The sequence below is a fragment of the Canis lupus genome, chromosome 6 (genome assembly GCF_011100685.1).
Source record: "Canis lupus familiaris isolate Mischka breed German Shepherd chromosome 6, alternate assembly UU_Cfam_GSD_1.0, whole genome shotgun sequence".
Lineage (NCBI taxonomy): Eukaryota > Metazoa > Chordata > Mammalia > Carnivora > Canidae > Canis > Canis lupus.
The window spans coordinates 15,986,570-16,009,956 of record NC_049227.1 but is presented as its reverse complement, the minus strand read 5'-3'; the positions used below and the strand labels follow the sequence as shown (position 1 = coordinate 16,009,956).

Here is a 23,387-nt window from a genome sequence, read left to right as displayed (position 1 = left end):
AGTCAGGGGAGAAATGATATGACTTTGATTTGGAAAGGTTACCACAGACTCCACCCAGCAGAAAAACCTTCCACCGAGAGCTGCAGGATATAGGTAGGATGTAGTGCAGGATGTAGTACAGGATGTAGGAGAACAGGCTCAGCATTTTTTGGATCCAGGAGAGGGGCCTCTCCAGGCACTGGACTTGGTCACAGAGCACAGGCTCCCCTGCAAACACCCCAGGCCCAAACTCAAGAACCCACAGAAGCCAACAGCCACTGTCATTCCCCAATGAGAAGACATTGGCAAAGAGACCAGAGGGATGCAGGCCAAGGTGGCGGCAGGGGATGGGGCAGATGTCCAGTGGGACTTTTCTCTCCCTCTCAAATATCCGACTTCACAAAGGGAGGGACACTTGAACTGTTGGGTTGGGTCAGCCTCCCCTCACCCTGGTCTTTCCTTTGGGGAGCAGCAGCTATGAACACATACCCCTGGGGGGCTGCTGTGGCCAACACTGGCCACTGGGGGACAGGGACACCTGGCCCCACACTTTTAGCTTGTTTCTGGTAGGCACTGGGGCCAGGCCTGTTGGGTGGGAGGGTTAGGGGTGTGCTGAGGCTCACCCCACAGCTCCTGGCGCTCCTGCCCCCACAGCTGCATCTCCAAATCAGGTTCCTGTGCCTCATCTGTCGGTCACTCTGCTTCTGGGGGGACCCAGTCTAAGGCTGAAGAGAGAGTGTGCTGCATGAGCCTGTGTCTCTGTCCCACATCTTTGGCTTATAGTGGGAAGGGCTCTCACCCCTTCCCCTGCCCCTCAGAACTGGCCAGCCCTACTCCCTGCACCCAGTACAGCAGCCCAGCTATGGGGTCCCGGGGCCTGGGGAGCAGGCAGCCTTTTGGGTGGGGGCAGCTTTGGGATACCGAGAAAGGCTCTGAGAGGACAGTCTTGCTGCCATGTCTCCCCAGCCTCAGAAACGGCCTTGTCCTTGTCCAGGGCTGCCCTGGTCTCACAGCAGACAGGGAAGTGGCCTCTGAGGCTCCCCTGGTCCCCCTAAGCCTTGGAAGAGGAGCAGATTGGGCCACTGTGGGCACGGAAGCTTCAGCATGTGGGTGGTCCCTGCAGGTGTGACAGCAAGGTGACACCACCTCTGGGGCATGCTCAACTCCAAGATTCAGGGCTGGATGCCAGAGTCTCAGTTCTAGGACCAGGAGTTTGGGGCCATCAAAAGACACAGAGGGCTGCCATTCTGCACACATCTCGACGGCTGGCTTTGCCAGCAGCGGGCCGATGCTAGGGATTGCTGTTCCCACCCACACTGGGGGATTCCAGGTCATGATCAGCCCTCTCTTCCTGCAGACCTTCCTTCCTTCCAGGCTCAGGTAGCAGAGCCTTTGTCTAAGAAAGGAGGCAGACTCGGGAAGGCAGGGACGACCCCATGTAGACTCGAGGGACAGGGGCCTTGACCATCCCGTCTGCCAGGACACCCTCCCCCCAGGCAGGAGATGTTGGACACCTGGGCGTGCTCTAGGTTAGCACCTGCACCGCCAGCAACCACAGTCAGAGTGTGGGGTGGTGAAGGGGGCCAGGATCCAGGAGCTGGGAGAGCAGGCTGCCTGGCTATACACAAACCTGTGGCTACACTGGCTCAGGAACACCTGTGATATTGGCCCATTGTTTGAAACCGTTACCCGTGGCAAACTGGGGCAGGTTCCGAGCCAAGCAGGGATGTGATCAAGGGCCGCCCACAGCACCATGTGTGCCCTGAGGTGCTGTGACTCTGCTGTGGCCCTCAGGGATAGCCCTGAGTATATCTACCTGAGTAAGGTGTCCTAGAAGGCCGTGGCTTCCCCTATAGAGGGGGGCAGCACTGTGGCCTGGGCGCTCCCACAGGGAAGCCAGTCTCCCTGGAGGAGATGGTCAGGCTCCTTAGGGCCAAGCCACAAAGCCACCCCTACAAGTCCTTGAAGACCTAAAACCTGAGGCTGCCACCCTGCCACGCTTACTGCTCCACTGACAGATGCCGAGACCCCTATCTCCAGTGGGGGCCCAACCTAAGTCCGGACCCCTGGCTTCCGAGTCTCACTCATGTGTTCTTGGAGGCCATCTGGAAACACTGGAGGTGCAGTATCTCCTTGAACGGGTTTGGGGGCATCTAGAGCCACGAGTGGGTGGTCTTGCTGTGGGCACGGGTGATGGCCGTCCTCTGCTCTTGGTAAGGGCTTTCAGCACACAGGATGCCAAGCTTGTAGGAGATCAGTTTTGTACCTTTGTGTCGATTCATTTTGGTGAAACCACAGCAGGAAAAGTTTACGTTTACAAGGCCCAAAGCCCACAGACTTCCTTCCCTGGGGCCCCTCTGCACTGTGACTGTGCTGTCAGGCTCTCTGCTGGTTCAGTGTGGACTTGTGGGCGGACAGCACTGCAGACCCCTATGTCCTAGGCAGCATGGCAGGGGCTGGAGACGTGGGGGGATAGGGGACAGCTGAGGACCAGCTGTCACAGTGTTCACAAAGACTACTGATTCCAGACCAAACTGACCAGAGAAACCAGGCTGCACAGACCAGGGCTCGTGCTTGAGGCCACCCCAAGAGCTGAGGATTATGCTGACGGGCATCATGTGCCCCAGCGCAGGGGGCAGGAGCCAACCTCCCACCCCTGCCTGGGCATTGTGCACTGCCGCTTCTCTGGAAACTGAAGCTGTCCGGAGGCAGTGTCTGTGAGGTCAGCTGATGTGCTCTATCCAGACAAAATGCTGCCTAGACTCTCCTGCAGACCTTGCACCAGTGTCCCTTTTTGAGCCAGACGGTCCGGTTTGGACTTTCTGTCACATGAGACACATCACAGCCGTTTACTCAGAGAAGGGATCTTGCCCTGCCCACTACTGTGGTTTGACACACAGTGCCTGCCAGGGTGACATGAGCTGTGATGTGGGCACTGTCCACGCACCATTGTGTGCCTTGTCAATTGTTTACACCTGCTCCTGAGCATGGCAGCTGCCTTGGTTGAAACGCGGATTGCTCTGAACCTCGGGACCTGAGGGGAGGCTCCAAGGGTGACAGCTCACCCTGACCCCCAGGGCCGTAGTGTGCAGCCATAGCCTCTGGACTGGCTCAGGCTCCATGAGGGTCGACAGCAGCTCTGTGTATCCCAGAGAAAGGGCCCCGTCTTTCCCAGAGCATCCAGGAGCAGAGATCAATTGTTCATCTTCACACAGAGAGCAGGGAGGGGAAGGAGGCCCCTTCCACATGGGCACAGCGGCGGCCAGAGCCCAGGATGGGCCAGGAGCTGCTGAAGTCTGATGATGTGGCAAAGACAGGGTGATGGAGAACACTACCCCCTGGTCAGTGCTGGTCCTGCCGCCAGCTGCAGAGGAGGGCCGGCCACACCAGCCATCCTCCGGTTTTCCCACTTGGAAAACAGGAAATGCCAGACTCAACGCTTACAAGGTTTTGTAAAGCAAAGGAAACTTTTCTTCTTTCCCAAGATTGTGTGTGGAAACCCAAAATTCGATTAGCATTGGAGGATGGGATGAGGACTTCTCCCTGGGCTCTGGAACCTTCTCTCTGCCTGTCTATGTGGTGGAGCAATGCCTCCTTACATTTGCTGGCTATATATTTTTCAGAACGTGGCAAAAGGAAAAGTAAGTCCAGCAGGAGAAAGTGGATCTAGAATGTAGCCAAATTTAGATAAAGACCCTCAACTCCTCTCTGTGCACTGTCCTCGATGGCCCCCCAGGCCAGACACTGAGGTGTGTGCACACCCCTCTCTCTGCTCACCCCACAGCTCCACCAGGCAGGGGCTTGGGCCTCGGCAGATGCCATCTAAGGCAGAAAGCAGCCCAGACCCACCACAATGGTGTCGTCACCTCCCTGCAGAAGCAATATAAAAGCTGGAATGGAATTTTATGTTCTTACTTTTACACTGTCTTTGCAATCCTTGAGTCCTGTACACAGAGAACACATCTCTGTTTGGACTGGCCATGTTTCTAGGGCTCACCACATGGCCAGGTCAGGTTGTCAACCGCAGCCACCACCAAGTCTGGCCCAGGGCAGCCGGCAAGGACAAAAGAAGGATGGGTTTCCCCAGGCCTGCAGTTTTCACCCTGCAAGGCCTAGTGCCCACATTTGCAAATCAGCACCAAGCTTCCCTCTCCACAGGCACTGCACATACCCAGCCACCTCCCACAGCACTCACTAATTTTAACAGCTGACATTTGCAGAGAGCTGTGGGGTTTGACAGAGCTCAGGTCTTTACAGATGGGGAGCAGCACGTGGAGCTCAGGAGCCCCCACATCCCAGAGGCCAGTCTGTGTTGGGACTGAAGCAGAGTCGTGAAGGCAGAGATGCCTATCCAGCAGGCTGGGTTCTGGCTCCTGAACCATCAGGACCATTCTCAGAGGGAGGCAAGAACTGAGAAGGGCTGGGCCTCCCAGAGACTTAGACTCTGCCCCAGCTCCTCTTAGGTTCAACATTTCCAAGCTGTTGGCTTTCTACAGGGCATCTAAAACCATAGGACTAGCCTCCTTCAGACCTATAAGCTTCTACCTGTCCCATCTCCACTTGTCACCCCAGCACAGGAGGTAAAACCCAGAGCCATGTCCTAGCTCAGGACACGCTTCCTCTGCAAGCTCCAGATGACTTCGAGCTCTGGGCACTGGTACCAGGACTGGGTGCTTACCAAGTACTGGGGAGGGAGCAGGCAGGGAAGAAGAGTCTGAGGCTCCGAGGATCAGAAAGCAGGCTGAGTGAAGGCAACCCTCCAGCTGGCCCTCAGTGTGGTGTCAGGAAGGCAGGGGGCTGCCGGCACCTGTGCCCTGTGCCTGTGGAGGAGGGGTGCCCCCCTCTCACCGGGAGGTCTTCAGCCTGGCTGGAGGTAAGAGGGAGGAAGTCCTCCCCCAGGACACCGTGAGCCAACACTGGCACTTGGCAGGGGAAGGAGCGTGGTGCACTCTGCATGAACCCAGAGGGTCTGCCTCCCTGGGGGTAAGCAGCGTTACCTAGATGGGGTCTGTGACTGGCACGGACCCATGCCCCCAGGGTGGGTGTGCAGGCAAGACCCAGGGAGGGGGGGCAGGAAGTGCCTGCTCTCCTTCCTCACCACAGAGCCACCATTCCTGAGAAGGAGTGCCTACTGGCTCCTGCAGAGCAGCTTGCAGTGTGCCAGTTCTCACCTCCAGATGTTTGAGTGTCCACTCCCAGCCTTGGTTTCTTCCCACTGAGGAGAGATCAGAGTTGCCTGGACCCAGGGATTGTGTCTCCTGCTCCATCCACCTCTGGGGTGGGCCAGCCGGGGAAAGTGGAGACAGACCACAGCACAATCCCACAGCCACTCCTCTTCCCTGGGATGTCACTGGCCCCCATCATGTCTACATCATTCTCTGCAGTGTCCTGCCTTCACAGACATCCTGATCCTTCAGAAATGAGCGCAGATCCCCTTCCCATCGTGGTCCTGAGTCAGCTACGGAGCTGGGCATCCTGCCACCTGGTGAGGCCCCTGCCCCTAGATGGAAGGGAAGCAGGGGCAGCCCTGGGTAGGAACTTCCTGCCTGGCCACCCCACATCATCTACACCAGCTCTGGTTGATGGCTGTGCCATCTGGAGCCCCTGACTAGTCAGATTTGCCTCACTGAACCTCCAGGCAAGTGACACCGTGACAGGGTGCCTGGCTGGCTCAGTCGGAAGAGTGTGACTCTTGATCTCAGAGTCTTGAGTTCAACCCTCACATTGGGTATAGAGATTACTGAAAAACAAACAACCTTAAAAAAAGTGACGCCATGATGAGACCAGTGGGCAGGCCCGGTGCTGTCCTGGGGTCTGCTCCTTCTGACCCCAACTGAAGATACGGCCACTGGGTTGGCTTAGGAAAGAGGCCAGAATTGCCATAAAGCCAGAGTGGTTCCCAGGCTCACCCCAGGTCCCAATGGACTTGTTGGCTGCCTCTGAAAAGAAAGGACATCGAGGGGCATCCATGGGCCCTGCTTGCCTGGGGACCAGGGTCGGGCCCCCTTCACCCACAGGACCAGACCTTTACGCTCCCCAGAAATCTGTTCATTTGGTGGCAGAACTCAACTCCTGGGAGTGGTTTTAAGAAGCATCAGAAGGAAAAAAAAAAAAAGCATCAGAAGGCAGTCTGGAGTCCAGTAATCCCTTTCTTCATCTAGATAGAAAGTGCGATCAAGTGGCTGTGAGGCACTGCTTTCCCACAGGGCCTGGGGCTGGGGTGTTCATCAGTGTACCCCCAGGCAATCAAACAGGGCTGTTATTCACTTCCTGCCATTGGATGGGAGGGAACCATCGCCAGCTCAGGTACAGCAGCGCCCTCATCCACCTGTCACCTGACAAAACCCATCAACTGACAACCCAACAGAATCAGTGCATGAGAACATCACGCAATCAGAATGGTCAGTCAAGTGCAAGCCTGAGGCAGGTGTGTGCTGTTAGGTATGCCCTCACCCAAGGGCAGGGGGTAGGATCTGGGCTGAAAATGACAGACCGTGGTGGAGGGGGTACTTGCTGAGGAGCCTCCTCCCCTTCCTTCTCTGCTCCTAAAGGCCTGGGCCACAACGGAGGCACAACCTCTCTCCTGTGTCCTATTCACAGAAGGGGACAGAACCTGCCCGAGCTCCATCTGTATAGGCCCCGGGCAGAGGATCCTTAACCACAGTTGTCCACAAACTGCCCAGGACATACTCCAAGCAGCACCTTTGGCATGAGAAGCCCTCCAGAGACACAGTGCGGTTTGTTGACCCTTCTGAATCTTGGTGCTCTGAAGCCAACAGTTCCAGACCGAAGTTCGGGGGTCAGAAGGGACTAAGGAGATGGGGTTCTAGAGATCTCCAGCTCGCAGACCTCCCCACCTTGGAGCCCTTCTTCCTTCTGGTTGTGAACCCCAGGAGTCCAGAGGGCAGGCAGGAAGGCCACGCCTCTGTCTGTGGCACCATCGAAATCTGTTCTCAGTTCAAAGACTCCATCAGACTCATTACTGTAGTTATAAAAGTTTAGAAGGGTCATCTATAGTAACAAACTAGTTTCCTTTTCTATAAACAAGGACAAACGAGTATTTCCTAGAATTTTTCAATGCAATGTTTTATTTTGAAATAAGTAGACACACATGCAGCTGATAGAGGCAATACAGACCTCCTGCTTACCCCCCACCTGGGTTCCTTGGTGGCACTGCCTACAGAACTGGCGTCAAGGCCATGACCAGAGACCCAGAGCAACACCTAGTAGACTCCAGTTCAGTAAAATGTGCAGGGGTGCACTGCCCCTTCCTTCTCAGGATGATCTCCCCAAACTCCCTCTCACCACCCCAAGACACCTGCCTGAGTTAACATGTGAATAGTCACTTCTTTGCTTCTGTGCAAATGGGACAATTTTCCGGTTTCATTTTGTTTGCAGTATCTTTTTTTTTTTTTTTTTAAGATTTTATTTGAGAGAGAGAGCAAGCGAGCGAGCTAGTGCATGAACAAACCACAGGTAGGGGGAACAATAGAGGCAGGGGGAGAAGCAGAAGCAGGGTCTCTGCTGAGTAGGGAGCCCAATGTGGGGCTTGATCCCAGAACCCTGGGACCATGTCCTGAGCCAAAGGCAGATACTTAACTGATGGAGCCACTCAGGTGCCCCAAAGCTGCATTTTTCTTATAAAAGCAAAGTCACACCATAAATACGACATGGTGTCTTGCTTTTAAATTTTACTCACTTGAGAGAGAGAGAGAAAGCGAGCATGTGTACAAGTGGGGGGGGGGGGGTTAGGCAGAGGGAGAAGCAGGCTCTCCACTGAGCAGGGAGCCTGATGTTGGACTCGATCCCAGGACCCCAGGATCATGACCTGTGAGCTAAAGGCAGATTAACTGACAGCCACCCAGGCGCCCCTGTTCCTAGTATCCGGATTAAAACAGGAACTTCAGAAAATGTGCATTGATGATTTAGGAGGCTGCTGCTTTGGTACACTACAGAAGCTGCTATGAAAAATGGGAGTCATGTGGCCCTGTGTGTGTAGTGGGGTTGCCACGGCCTCTGGGGATCTTGGATTGGTGCTGAGTGGAGGCAGACGCGGGCTCTGGCCTCGAGGAGCTCACGGCCAGATATAAGTGAGCTCCTGGAGGACAGGGAGGGCGGCTGCCAGAGCTGCTGTTGTGGCCGGCGGAGGCTCCTCGCAGAGCACAGCTCCTGGATCCAGATGCCTAGGCAAGCAATAGAGCCTGTGGACCCCTCTGAGGAGGCTTTCAAATCCAAGAAACCAAACACAGGACACACGGGGGCAAACAGACACTGTGACCAGAATCTAGACCATCCGCACTTTGCTAACACCCATGGCAGACCTGACAGCCCTGTCATAGTGCAGTGCCGCAGAGCACAGGTGAGAGGTCTCTACCCATCACCCCAAGCCTGCAAAGATTTACAGGCTTTGCATCTGTCACCACATGCACTGGAACAGCCAGGCTCCTTCCCCACCCACTTCTCCTGATCAAAATCCACCTGGCCTCAGAGAATAGGATGGAAGCTGCTGGAATCTTTTCCCAGACACACACGCAGGCACACACATCAAAGAACAGACTCCAGGATCCCAATTGAGCTCACCTCCTCGGTTTTCAGAGATGAGGAATTTGATGGGTGAAGTCTTGTTCCTGGACGGTCCTAGTAGGAAGCAGGTAGGGATGGTGGCCCTCAGAGGACTGGCCATGCTCTGGGGAGGGTCTCCCACACCAACGTTCTTCAAATCCCATGGCCTGGGCTGTCAGTGGGACCTGCCTCCCAGGCTCAGCTTCTGAGGGGAAGGCGACAGGGCCACACTTTGTGCTGGGTAGGCCATGTGCACCACATACCTCAGAGCTAGGAGGTCAGCATGGGTCATGAGTGTTGGCAGCTTGGCTTTTATTGCTGCTTCTTTTAACCCCAGGACAAAAATGGGATTTGTGGTGTGAGGGTGAAGTTTGTTAGAGACCAGTACATACTGAAAAGCCCAAAGACATACAGGTGTACACATCTGGGTATGAGAACGAGGTGAGAGAGGACCAGCCCCACAAAACCTTTTTTATGGTCCCATAGAACTTCAGCCTGAGATGGGTGTCAGAATGCTATAGCCTTTCCCAGGCTATGCTAGGGCCAGCTTATGGATTCCTTTGGAGACGGTGGTCCTGAGCCAGCAAGGTGAGCTCCCCTGCCCAGCCCTGCAGTTTGGTACCACAGGTGTCTGCACAAAGGGCTCCATGGTCTCAGTTGCTCCCCTGCCTGCAGAGGGAACCTCCAGCCCTGAGACCTTTATAAAGGTTAGCTTTCTGGAAACAAAGTTCTCTGATACTGCAAGTCACTCCTTTTATTTAGGTCACATTTACCATTTCACAGCTGGTCTGTCTGTCCACCCATCCAAAGTCAGCATGTCCAGCCCTGTCCTTGGAGGGTCTACTCTCTAGTGATGTCAGACACACAGATGGACAGGAGGAGCAGGGGCCAGGGTTTTGGGGGAGGTGGACAAATCTCCATGTTCCTCCCTCCATGAGAGGGAGGGAAGTGTGCAGGTGGTACCCAAATGGCCTGATGATCGATATGGAGAGCCACCTGACAGATATCGGTGACACCTTCCCTCTTTTACCAAATAGCAGCCAACCCCTTCTTTGCTGCAGGGAGTCCTGACTGGCAGAAACTCCAACAAGCCCACCTCCCAGCAGGTGTAGTGGGATGATCCTGCCTCTGTAAAGTGCAGGGCCCGCCACCAGTTTCAGTTCAGTGTGGGATGTGGGCCATCTCAGCACTGCTTCTACCGAGCACCATCTGAGGCAGCCATCCAGGGCAAAGCACCTGCCAGGAGCCTCAGGGGATATAAGCGAAGAGTAACTCTGTTCTCAGGAGCTCTAGGTGGACACAGAGGGACGACATGCAAACAGGCTGAGCTGATACAGGTTATGGGAGAAGGGAATGCTGATGGTTAGCAGGAGAATGCCAACCCTGGCAGCAGAGGTGGGAGGTCAGGGGAGAAGAGGTACAATTCACAGGATGCACACTCACAGGCTGAGAGAGGCTGGGGGAACAGACTTCAGGGCCCCGAGATCGTTAAGTAAGACCACACAACACATGGCAAAGAAGAGCATGAGGACAGGGAAGATGCCTTTTTCATCAGAAGAACGTCCATTCCACAGACAACAATCTGTTAAGCGGGCCCTCCATTTCTGGAGACTCCTCTGCCTCTCTAACCAGCTGAGGGGTCGGTGTTTCTTCTTACTGGGCGTTTATGGCAGAGGGGGTTGGCCTGCTCCAGCACAATGGTCTTAGGATCTTGAGAGCAGAGTCTCAAGGAGGTTGTGAGGGCCCCTCCTTGCTAAGCCTCTCACCAGGCAGGCATAGGACCCGAAGCTGGGCCAGGGGGGCCACCCCCCAGCACTTCTCAGCCACAGAGAAGGTGTAAACCCTGCCCCCCTAGAAGAAAGGCTAACTGCCTGGCTGAGGCTGGGTCTTCCTGGAGCTCCAGGCCCCAAGGGCCACCCTGTCCCTTACTACCCCACCTGCCAGCTTTTGCTGCCTTGGGTTGACTCCTCTCTGTATGAGCTTTGACATCCATGAGTAGTCCTAGGCTCAATGGACCCTCACTTGATTTTAGGGAATAATCTAGACTCAAGTCATCTTTCTCTCATTACTAGCGGGCCAGCACAGGCATGGAGCCCAGCTGCATTCTGCATGGTCAACAGCCTAATGTGGAATGTCAGTTATGACTTCTGGGTGCTAGGGCTAGATTGGAAGGCAAAGGTCACATGCACAGCCCCAGGCCCAAGGGGAGCTCACAGCAGGCCCCAAGGCCACGCCCATCTCCTTCCTAGTAAACTCTGAATCTGCTTTCATTTCATCTCCGGAAACGTGGGACTGGCCAGGAATTGAAGGCTGCACTTTGTGTTTAATCTGGAAATGCCATTCTGGCAGGCAGATGGCCAGAATGGGCAGAGCCAGGCAGAATGTTAAGTATACAACTTATAAATGAGTCTAGAAATAACATTTAATACTCAAAAAACAACTCAACAATTTCTGAACTGACACTCGCTTCTACTCTGGAAAGCATTCTACAAAAATGCAAAAGCACCCACCTTCCACCTTAGTGGAAGGGGGGCCCAGGGATCTGGGAGCAGGCACAGAGCACAAGCTCTCCCAGGGCAACTGCTGGAAGAGGCCCCGACACTGCTTCCCTCAAGGACAAGAACCTGCAGTTCTGCACTAGACTTTCCAATGTTTTCAGGCTGCTTCAGCCTAGCAGTCCTTGGACTGCATTCCTCCTCAGCAGCTGTTGTGCTCTGAGGAAGAGGAGATGGCTGAGCCTTTGGGTACAAAGTGAACAGGGCAACTCGATGTACGTCCTCATCTCAGGGGCCCCATTGCCTTTTGGGGCCTATGGGTTGTTCAGGACCCACAAAAGGTCTGAGCTATGGGAAGAAAACCAAAACAGGTTACTGGCTCCAAGATGAAACAGCAAAATTAAAACAAGTGCTTCACTAAATGTCTACAGTACATTGTTAAGTCCACCCCATCAGCTGTTAAATATAATTTTTCAAGCTAATTTCATCACATCTGGAAATCATGGGTTAGGTTTTTGTCACTTTGCAAGAATTCCTGAAGTACAGTGAAAAATCATTCCCAGATAAGGAGCTACGGCCAAATAATTTCACAAGCAAAGAGTAACACCCTTGTACGTTTTCCTCCTTCAAACCATGATGTGCTAAGTGTGGCTGGGCCTTGCAAAGATTAAGCTACCTTGGGCTACAAAGCCTTGAAGAGCTGTCCCAAAGTATGACACCCATCCCAGGAAAGGAGAGGATAAGGACAGGTCAGTCCCAGGTGCAGAGCAAGGACAGGGCTTAGACCACTCCCCAGTTTTACAGAGAAAACAGGGTGGAGAGCCAGGGGACTCCTGTCAGGTCACATGGCCTGGGGCTGAGACTAGAACCCAGGTCTCTGAACCAGCAACCAGAGGTCAGTGGGCACCAGAAGCCTTCCCCAGGTGGGGTACAACTCAGAGCCTCCTTCATGTCCACTCCCCGGTGCAGGACACAGCCTGCAGGCCCCCCCTGGTGCAGGGCAGAGCTAGGAGCCCCCCACGACTACCCTCCTCCACCCTGGTGCAGGACACGGCTTGGAGCTCCCTCCTCTGGTGCATAACGCAGCTCGAGTGCCCCTCCTCTCTGGTGTAGGACACAGCCCGGAGCCCCCTATGACTACCCCGCTCCACCTCGGTGCACCCCCCCCTCCCCCCGTGTAGCACACAGCTCGGAGCGTCACACAACCCCCCCCCCCCCCCCCCGCCGCCGCCCTCGGCCTGCCCCCCGTGCAGGACACAGCTCAGAGCCCTCCTCCCGCCTCCCCCCGCGCAGGACAGCTCGGAGCTCCATCTTCATCGTGCAGGACGCGGAGGCTGGGGAGCAGGGCGCTCCGGGGCCCCCCATCCTTTGTAAACCGGGACCCGGGAAGTAGGGTAAGTAAGGTGGACCGGGTTGCTGGGCGGGGCTCCCAGGACGACGTGGCCCCAGCAGCGGCCTGGGCCCACCCGCGCCCGACCCCATGGGGGAAGGGCATCCCGCCCTCACGGTAAGCCGTCCTACCGGAGCCTGGGGCCTCCCCCAGCCGGACCCCCGCGGCGAGCCCCCCCCCGGACACGCCCCGCCCGCCGCGCGCTCCTGCGGGGCCGACCCCCCACACCCACTGGGCCCCTCTCCCGGGCTCCGCGAACTGACCTCCGCGTCCCGGGCCATCAGTGTGCCCGGGGCCCGCCGGCCGCAGCGCCCGCGCACTGCGCATGTCAGGCCGGCCCGGCTCGGCTAGAACCGGATCCAGCCGGCCATGCGGTGACGCAGCGCGCGGGCGCTCGGCGTGGGAGGCGTCAGCGTGTGGGCGTGGCCCAGCGGTGGGCGGGGCTGCCGGCGGTGCGCGCGGACCGCGACCCCAGGCCAGCTCTGCTCAGCAAAGGGGAAGTGGTGCAGCCCCCGCGCCAGGTTCCTTATTCAACGAGGTTGTTCAGAAGAGGAACGGCGACTCAGGGCAGGTCTGTGTGCGTCAGAGCTCACTTTCACAGGTCTGCCTAGCTCCAGGCCCTGCTCCTGAGCTGCTCCCAACAGAAGAGGCAGGGAAAAAAAAAAAAACCCACTGCTGCTGCGCCCCCAGTTGCTTCCCATTTTCTGCCCGCAACATGGACCCACGTGTCACCGGCAAGCTCTGGTCCCGCCTGCTGGCCCCATTCCCACATTTCCACCACTTGCAGCACCCTTGGGTTCCTTGAACCTGGCCAGCTGTCTCCTCCCCAGGGCCTTTGCACAGACTCTTCCCTTTGCCTGGAGCCTCATGACTAGTCCTCAGTTTCAGAGAAACCTCTACTTCACCTCTTGAGCACCCTGCCAACACCATGGCCCCGCAGCACTTCTCAGAGTGGTGACAGGGCAACCCACTGGAGTCCTCCGAGTAACAACTAGTCCCTTCAAACTGTGAGGCCTGCAACGGTAGGACTGTGTTTGCTCGCGCTGTACTCACATAGGCCAGCAAAACGCAAGCGGTCAACGAAAGCTCCCTGAATAAATGAATCCCAAAGCTTTTTTCTCTCCAGGTGAACACCTAAATCTCTTTTTTTTTTTCTTTTTCTAAATCTCTTCTTGAGCATGTTTCCCTCCTTTAAGACTGCAGATGAATCTCAAGGTACAAGAAAAAATCACACACAGGCAGCCAGGAGCCTTCTGAATTCCCCCAAGGCCCTGTAGGAAGCTCCGGTGGCAGGGCTGCTTGGGTACGGGAGAGCAGGGTCTCAACCACTTCTCTGGCAAAGGTCAGAGCCAGGCATCCTAAGATGCTCTCTACTCTAGGGGCAACTCTAGAAGCCATTTCTTCATTTGCCCACTGTGTGCTGCCTGGTGGGTGTGGGTTTCCCGCTTTGGGTGTGGGTGTCCCAGCTTCCCAGCCTGATAACCATCTCCAAGGTCCCAGAGCAAAGACAGACTCTGTGCTTTTCCTCTTGGTGATTTCATTGCTACCCAGCTGATCCACCTGGATGGAGGCTGGCTGCACAGGGACAACAGGGGCGGGCTCGCAGGGACTGCAGAGGCCAGTAGCAGAGCTGGATGGACCGAAGGAAGGCAGAGGGCAGGATAGGGACTTGCCTGCCCGCTCCCATGGCTTCTGAGCCTGGTATTCTCACCTGTGCTGTCTTGCTGAATCCCTGGGAGGCAGGCATTGGCACCCCCACTTTACAGATAAGGAAACTGAAACTAGGAAATTTTTTTTTAAAGTTTCCAAGATTGGATGGGATCCCTGGGTGGCGCAGCGGTTTGGCGCCTGCCTTTGGCCCAGGGCGCGATCCTGGAGACCCGGGATCGAATCCCACATCGGGCTCCCGGTGCATGGAGCCTGCTTCTCCCTCTGCCTGTGTCTCTGCCTCTCTCTCTCTCTCTGTGACTATCATGAATAAATAAATAAAATCTTTAAAAAAAAAAAAAAAAGTACACCATTAAAAAAAAAAAAAAAATAAAGTTTCCAAGATTGCCAGTTTCCTGGAAAGGACTCCATTCCAGGAAATGAGTCCTAGAGGATCTCCGTGCTGATTTTCTAGTGCATTCCAGCATCACTACTCAGCCTTAAGAGCCCTCCGATTGATTGCTTTCTTCTCACCACCCTCTGGTTCCGGTGACTCAGCAGCAGCCCCAGGAGACAGAAGCGGGAAAGGGAGGGAGCGGGCCTGGCAACACGGAGGTACTGGCAGGGCATACCACATGTGGGGATGGGATGCATGGCTCAGAGTGCGCTTTCACGCCCTCCACCCATCTCCGGCTCTCAGCCACCCTGTACCCACAATTCACAGGTGAAGGGCCTAGGGCTCAGGGAGGGCGTAAAATGTGCCAGGGCTGCCTTCTCCCAATCTAGTGCTCCTCCCAGGCCCTGCATGATGTGCTCCGCCACCCCAGGGCACACACAGAGGCAGGTGGAACTCTATCCCACAGCAGGCACTGCCAGGCCATGCTTCCCACGGGGGCTGTCTGACCCTGAGCCTCATCAGGGAACAGTGGACATACGGCCACTCACTGCACCTGTGGGGTTCTGTGGGGGGCCCCAAGAGAAGTGGTACAGAGGACAGCCTGAGAGCCTTTGTGGACAAGGTTCAGCAAGTAGAATGACCAAGAGCCCTCCTGCTGTGTAAGCCTAGCAGCAGTAGCTATGTCCACCCCAAGGGACCCTAGAACCCCACCTCCTCCAGGCAACTTAGCAGCTCCTGGTTAGGAAGAGCGGGTATCAACAAGGACCAGTACTTATTTCGCAAATATTTGTTAACCAAGGTTTTCACACTAAATGCTCCTCTCTGAGTACTAACGATACTGTGAGGTATAAAACAGACAAAAATGCCTGCAGCCACAGACCGAATATTTGTTTTCCCCAAGTTCATATGTTCGAACTTAATTCCTAGTATGATGGTATATGGAGGTGGGGCTTTGGGGAGATGCATGGGTTGTGAGGGCAGAGACCCAGAGAGCTCCCTCGACCCTTCCACCATGTGAGGACACAGCCAGAAGGTGACCCTCCAGGAACCAGGAGGAGGCTTCGCCACAACCTGTCCAGCCTCTAGAACTGTGGGAAGTAAATGTGTTTATCCCACGCAGGCTGTGGGATTCTGTTATTGCAGCCTAGGGGAACTGAGACACCTGCCCACAGCGAGATTACAGAAGACTGTAATAGTGTGGCGAAGAATAATTGGAGAGCAAGCTGATTTTACATTCTGTGATTTAAATGTTTGAGGAAGGGAAAAGGTGAAGAGAAACAGAGCTGGGAAGATAGCACCTGAAACCCAAGGTGAGTGCAGAGCCTTTGGATATGTGAGAGAAAAGGGATATGGTGGGCACACAAGTCCTAGGGAGGGGCATGGAGACCCCCATGAGGCAGAGGAGAAACTGGGTGGCTGGGGTTCTAGAAGCATGAAATTCTCAACAAACCATCCCCCCAGAGGCAATACAAATTAGCCTTCAAAATCAGGGTGATCCCTGGGTGGCTCAGCAGTTTAGCGCCTGCCTTTGGTCCAAGGCGTAATCCTGGAGTCCCCGGATCAAGTCCCACGTCGGGCTCCCTGCATGGAGCTTGCTTCTCCCTCTGCCTGTGTCTCTGCCCCCCTCTCTATGTATCTCTCATGAATAAATACATAAAATCTTAAAAACAAAACAAAACCAGGGTGACAGGCACCCCAAGATTATGTTGATCATTCCAAGTCATTAAGGAGAGAATGGTATGTCTCACATGGACATTACTAACGAGAACATTTGGTGGACCAGCATGCCGCTTCCCGGAGAACTAATCATCACTGAAATCCACAGGAGATGCTGCAGAGGGTTTGGAATCCCTCCACCCCCTGCTTCCCTGGATACAGACAGCCTACAGAGCTCCTGCACACAGCACTTCCCTCCCACCGAAACCCAGGGATGGGCCCCTCTTGGACAGAGACTGTGTGGCAGAGGGAGAGAGGGGTAAAGCTCCAGGTGAGCAGGGTCCGCTGTTGGCTATAAGTAAGAGGAAGTGAAGCCAGGTACAGTTCAAGGTCCTTGGGCCAGCTGTCTCTGGGTCAGCCCGGTCCCTCCCTTCCCTGGCAGGGCAGGACAGGGTTTCTGTCACTACAGCCTCGGGAAGTGGAGGCCCTGATGTCTCTTGCTGCAGAGCCTGTGCCCAGACCCATGAGGTGTTTCACTGGAATTCTATCCACCGATGAAAGAAGAATGCACAGCAGCTCCATGCACTCTCTTGGAGAACCACAGGCAAGAAGGGATCACTTCTCAGAGCATCCATCAAGCCAGTACTACTCTGACCCCAAATCCAGACAACAGTACAAAACAGAAAACTACAGACCAAAGTCCCTCATAAAATATAAGGGCAAAGATCCTAAGTAGCAATATATAAAAAGAATTATAGATTGCAACTCAGTGGAATTTATTCCAGGGATGCAATGCCAATTCAATATTCAAGAATCAATCTCTATAATCCACCCTCTCAAGAGGCTAAAGAAGAAATTTCACACATCATTTCAATGGAGGCAGAAAAATCATTTGATGAAATTCAAATCCCATTCATGATATACATCCTGAGAAAACTGCTCAAGCTTCCTCACCTTGACTAGTAACATCCACACCCTCACCTGCCTTGTAAGACCAGGAGCAAGGCACGGATGTCATCTGGCTACCGTTCGTCCACATTAACGCTGGGAGTTCTTGCCAGCACGAGGCAGAAACAGGACATCAGAAGCATTCAGATTAGAAGAGATGAATTACAGCAGTCTGGATTTGTAGATGGCGTGGTGGTTGATACATAAAATCCCAAGGAAACTACAAAATAACTCCAAGAATCATGAACTCCGCAAGATTGCAGGACACAAGATCAGCATGCAAAAGTCAATTTATTTCTAATGATTAGCAATAAATGTGCAGAAACTTAAATTTAAGATACAATACCACTTAAAATTGCTCCAAAAAAACCCCTCAAAACACTTAGTTGTAAAATCCAATAAAACACGTATAGGATCTGTTTGCTGAAAACTGAAAACGAAATCAAAGGAAAGAAATCAAAGATCTAAGTAAACAGGAGATGTTCTGTGTTCACAGACTAAGGACGCAGCATGGTCAAGTCAGCTCTTCACAGGAGGAGAGGCTGCTTTAATGCAAAAACCGAGCAAGACTTTTATAATAATTTTGAAAAAGGAAAATAAAGTAGGAAGAATCACTTGATTTGATTTTAAGAATTACTGTATAGCTTTGGTAATTCAGACAGTGTGGTATTGATAGAGGGACACACACCTAGGAACAAAAAGGAATACAGAACCGCAAAATTGTCTCATTAGCACTTTGATTTTTGACAAAGGTGTCAAAGTAATTCATTAGAAGAAAAGAGTCTTTTCAACAAATAGTACCAGAGCAATTGGACGTCCATAGACAAAAAAAAAAATGAACCTTGAACCAAAGAGGATATATAGATGGCAAATAAACATACGAAAAATTCTCAACATCATGTTTCACACACACTTGTTAGAACGGTCAAAATCCACAACCCTGTTACCACCAGATGCTGGCAAGGATGTGAAGTAGCAGGTTGCTGGTGGCCATGTACAATGGCACAGCCACTTTGAATGAATAGAGAGACCACAGAGGCTTTTGCTGGCAGTGAAACTACTCTGTATGATACTATAATGGTGGATACCTGTCCTCACACGTTTGTCTAAACCCCCAGAATGTACAACCACACAGAGTGCACCCTAAAGGTGAACTGTGGATTCTGGGCGATGATGACGAGTCAGTGCAGGTTCATCGATTGTGAGACACATGCACCATGTGGGGTGACACAGATAAGGAGGGGAGGCTGTGAGTGTGTGGGGGCAGGGGAATATGGGAAATCTTTCTACCTTTTGCACAACTTTGCTGTGAACCTAAAACTGTTCTTCTAATAGTCTATCAAAACAAAACAAAACAAAACAAAAAAGAAAAACAGGGGTGCTTAGCTGGCTTACTCAGAGGAGCATGTGACTCGATCTCCAAGTTATGAGTTTGAGCCCCACATTGGGTGTAGAGATTACTTTAAAAAACAAAACTAAACTAAAAACCTGATCTAACCCTCACAAATATTAATATATAAAAATTAACTCAGATGGATCATAGACTTCCATTAAATATGAAACTTTTAGAGGAAAACATAAGACAAAGTCTTTTAGACATAGGAATTAGTGCAGGATTTCTTAAACATGACACCAAACACAGATCCATTAAAAAAAAAAAATCATTAAATTGACTCCACTAAAAGTGAGAAACTTCTCTGCTCTATGAAAGACCTTGCTGAGAGGACACAAGGCTGAGCCAGAGGCCAGGACAAAGTACTTACAGACCCACAGGTAACCAAAGTCTCATATCTAGAACACACGGAGAACTCTTGCAACTCAACAGTGAGAAAACAAACAACCAAGTTAGAAAATGGGACAGAGACAGACATTTTACCAAAGAAGGTATATGGTGGCAAATAAGCACACAGAGAGGTGCTGGCTATGGTACGCATCGGGGTAGAGCAGATGGAAGAGCATGAGGAGGGCCCACTACACACCGGTCAGGACAGCTGAAACCAGCGGGGACCACACCCAGAGCTGGCAAGGCCACAGAGAGCACGGGTGCTGGGAATGCAAACATGCTTCAGCCTCCTTGGAAAACTGGTTGGCTCTTCAAAAACTGAACATGCACATACCCTGTGACCTAGCAATTGAGAAATGAAAGCTTATGTCCACATGAAAACCAGTCACAACTGTGCAGCAGCTTTATCTGTAATTGCTCCAAGCTGGACACAGCAAAAATGGCCTCCGAGCGGTGAGTGGCTGAACACAAACTGACCCCTCCATACTACTACTGCTACTGTTTTAGTGGTGTAAAAAATAAAAATAAAAAAATAAAAAATAAAAAGGAGTGGTTTAATGACACACAACAACAACTTGGATCTCTCAGGATGTTAGGATGAGTGGAAAAAGCCAATCCCCAAAGGACACATACTGGATGGCTCCATTTATAACTTCCTCAAAAGGACATAATTACAGCACAGATGGGTGGCTGCTAGGAAGGGGCATGGGATGGTGTGACTGTGAGATCCAGCACAAGTGTAGATGAGCCTTCCTGTGTCTTGATTTTGGTGGTCATGGGAGCACACACATGTACTGTAACAAGGTGCCCACAACAGTTTTCTGGTTTTGACACTGTTCTAGAATTATGTAGAATGCAACTCAGGGAAAAGTGGGGGGAAAGGTACAAGGGAGTGCTCTCTGCTATTTTTACAACTTCCTGAGAATCTATACTTATTTAAAAATAAAAAGCTAAAAAAAAGAGAGCACTCCAGAACAGAAACAGAACCGAAAAAGCAACTTCTGTGCCCTCTGTCTGGGGGGCTGGGCATGGCTCAGACGAGCTGTTCCTGCATGAGCTGCACATGTTGGTGACAGGCCCACACTCAAGCCAAAAGGAGTAAGGCCACTGGGGGTACCCTGCCTCACTCAGCCCTCACTTGGCTCTGGGCCTGACAAAATGCCCAGCCCTCGCTTTTCAGGGCAGCAGAGCCTGGGCCCCTCCTGCTTTCACTGGGACAGGCTGCACTGGGAAAAGCAAGTAAAAGTGGTGCCCAGTAGGGTACTGGCCCATCGCTTGGCCAGATCTGGGGGCTGCAGTCTTTTGCGGTTGTGGAGGCACTCCTTCTGGATTCACCACTCCCAAGCTTCTTGGGGAAAGACAGCAGGTGCAGCCCAATGGGCAGGTGGCCACAGTCCCAGAGAAGCAGGCTGTCGGAAGCCCACTTGGGCACCGGTTCCACCAGTGCGCCCACTCCCACTCTGTGCAGGAAATGCTTCCATGCACTCTATTTTTAATGCCGATGAAAGGATTTGGAGGAGGAAAAGCAAACTGCCAACACCAAGATTCCAGCTTTTGGTGCTAACTCCCACGGGGGCTCAAAGCCCTCAGTCTGCATGGCCACGAAGCCCCACCTGGGGCCAGGCTGAGCTGTGTGCCCTTGCCCAGTGGGGACCTATCAGGCTGCTGAGCTGCACCCCGGCTGCCTCTGACTTGCCCTCCACACCACAAGCAGCAGTGCGCAGTCTCTTTCTTTGGCTCCCTCTTTTGGAAATTTTACAGGAGTTTGCAAACATACACAAAAGTATATTGAATCCTCGAGTGTTCAGCTGTATGGCCCATCTCTCCACTCCTGCCCTAGCCTCGGATGATTCTGAAGCAAAGCCCAGACACCACATCTATCTTAAGCACCAAGCTCTAAGTTCTAATGCGCTCGGGGGCCCGTGTGCTCCCATGTCCCACCCCTCAGAGTACAATGAAGGAAGGTTTCTCCTTGCACAGCAATAGCCCAGGCAATGAGGAGCCCCTACCCCGGCCCCCTCCAGTGGGCTCCTGTCCCAAGCAGCACCCTACTCCCCCTTTCCTCTAGTTTAAGACCAGCTTGTGGGTCACCCTGGTATGCCCATGCTAATTGTAATGCTTTGCCATTCTGGAATAAAGAATGAACTACTTTTCTGGTAAAGTAACTGGCTGTTCTGTTTTTAGGATTAACATTACATGTATTTGTGTGTACTTGCATAGTACAAAATATAGACAGATAAGATTATATAAATGAAAAATATGTAACTACAAAGAATAAATAGCTTTTCCTAAGAAACAGAGTGTTTTTATTAACTGTTCTGTGGAAGCAGTTAATTGTGTGAGTTCCTAGCTAAAATTGGAGCAGAAAAGTTTGATTGGATGAGTCCGATGAGATGCCAAGCTGTTCTCTGACTTTGTAGGCATGTACGTCTGTGATGACAACACAGAAACCAGTGGCCCAGCCCTGAACCAACAGCCAGACGTCAGCCACATGCTTCCCATCTACCCTACAGGCTTTTCTAAGGTGGGACTTGGTCTCTTACCAAGCCCTCCACAGTGCCTTAGCAACATCTACTACAATCTACTGGAGCCCTGAAAAACATGAACTTACATCAATAGGACCACATAGAAGTCAAGATATGAAACCTTCCTCTAAACCAGACTCACAGGAATATTCCTTGTCCCTGATCAACGCATCACCCAGGATCAAAGGTAGTGTCAGCACATAACAACCTTCCACAGGAAGACGACCCTGCCTGTTCAGGGAGGTTAGGGCAGTGGAAATCCTTCACATCATTGTCCCTAGCCCACAAGAGAATGACCACATGCAAACAGACTCTGGGTAGCAGGCTACTCTTGAGTTCCCAACCAGCAGTCCAGAGTCCCTCAGTGTGGAATGCAGCTTTTCTTATCGACTGCCACTCCAGAATGACCAGGAAGTCTTGCCAAGTCTCCAGACTGTGTGAAGCAAAGGGCCATTGTGATGTTTCTGTAATCCAGGGAGAGGCATCTCCGTGATCTCAGCAGAAAACTGGGCCGGAGTCTCCCTTTTCACTGCAAAGTGCGGTGCACAATTAGGGCACCAGCCTTGTGACTGAAGCCAATGCAGCCACAAAGGCACAGCCCTGGGGCCCAGGGGCCCATAACTCCTAGCCCTCAGGAACCCTCACTAGCAATCCAGGGCAGGGCAACTCCAGGTGGTTTTCACAAAGTGACATCTGAGCATGATGCGTTCAGAAACCCAGGATTCAGATCCAACTCACACAGCCCAGGATGGTGCTGTGTCCTCACAGATATCTGGCTCTTCCACGGAAATCGGCCTGAACGGTTGGGGAGTAGCTAGCAGCAAGCTACAAGGCTATAGTGTTCTGGAACGTATTTATGTTCCCCAGCTCTAAAATGCTGATCTTGGCTCAGCTGAAGGGTGGGCTTACTTTGAAGATCACACAGACTCTGCCATTCTTCCTGACCCTGTTTGCCCACTTGGGGAAGTCTTTCTTTGCAGAGAAGGCAATATAGGTGACCTGAGCGCCAAGTGGCTTTGATGGAACTGAATGTCAGCTAACCCCAGTTACAAGCAGCCGTTCTTCTGGGCCACTGAGCATCCTGTGGACAGATCTCATTAGACCTGGCATTCCGGGGACTCTGAGCAGAAACTCTGTCTGTTAAGGCCACCCAGACACTGGACAGAACACTTTACTTGGGCAGACTGGGTCCAAATCCTGACCCCACCATCTGCTGTGTGACCTTGGGCAAGTTGCTTAAGCTTTCTGAGCCTCGATGCAACTTAAAATGAGAGTACTATATTTCATTACTGCTAAGACACATTTTCTCTCCCATTCTAACATCTCTAAAGTCAGGATGAGTCTTGTAATTGATGGAGTCAGAATTTAATTGGCAAATTGTTTTCTTTCTAGGGGTTCACAAAGCAATGGCATATGTAGTATTAATGTTGTCTTAGACGTGATGAAATGTGACTGTAAATACCTCAACAGACTGTTGTGGGTGCTTCAAACAGAAGCTGGCAGAGTAAGGCTCCCCTAGCTGAGAGGTGCTGCCTGACTGTGCCTGGTCCAGGCCTCAGGGCACATGTGGCCTGTGGCTCGATACCCACTTCTATAAACCCACTTCTGGTGCTGGGCTGAGAAGCAAGGTGAAGAAATGACAACAGGGCCAAGCGGGTGGTGGGGCCCAAGGTATCTATAAGTGACTTGGACAGAGAATGGGGTTCTGCTGAGCCCTTCTACCCATCAGAGTCTAAAGCCCCACAGCTGATTCCCCACTTCCCTCCCTCACCAGGGGTCAAGAAGCTATCCTGTGAAGGGGGAGGGCCCAAGGCGGAGCCCTAAGCAAACAAGCAGCACTGTGATGCTCAGCACCCGTCTTGGTTGCTATCCTCCTGTGTTGTCACACAGCAGATCTCTGTTCAGTTCTGCAACCTGCATGCTTTGATATTCAGAAAGAAATGTTCTCAGCCCCTGGGCCAGAATGTGCCGCTGAGTGTATCAGTACGCCGTAAGAAGTACAGCG

At 52.7% G+C, this 23,387-nt stretch overlaps 1 protein-coding gene and 1 non-coding gene across 2 annotated transcripts in view; both read right to left on the bottom strand.

Annotated features, from left to right (window-relative positions):
• Positions 1 to 23,387, bottom strand: part of C6H7orf50 (chromosome 6 C7orf50 homolog) — a 147,898-nt gene that overhangs the window by 34,815 nt on the left and 89,696 nt on the right. The window contains exon 3 of the mRNA XM_038539693.1: positions 8,560 to 8,616. Within this exon, the coding sequence (XP_038395621.1) occupies positions 8,560 to 8,616 (57 nt within the window). The remainder of the gene's footprint in view (positions 1 to 8,559; positions 8,617 to 23,387) is intronic.
• Positions 8,034 to 8,091, bottom strand: MIR339-1 (microRNA mir-339-1). The gene has a single exon (NR_128723.1). It is a non-coding gene; the product is annotated as a microRNA mir-339-1 (primary transcript).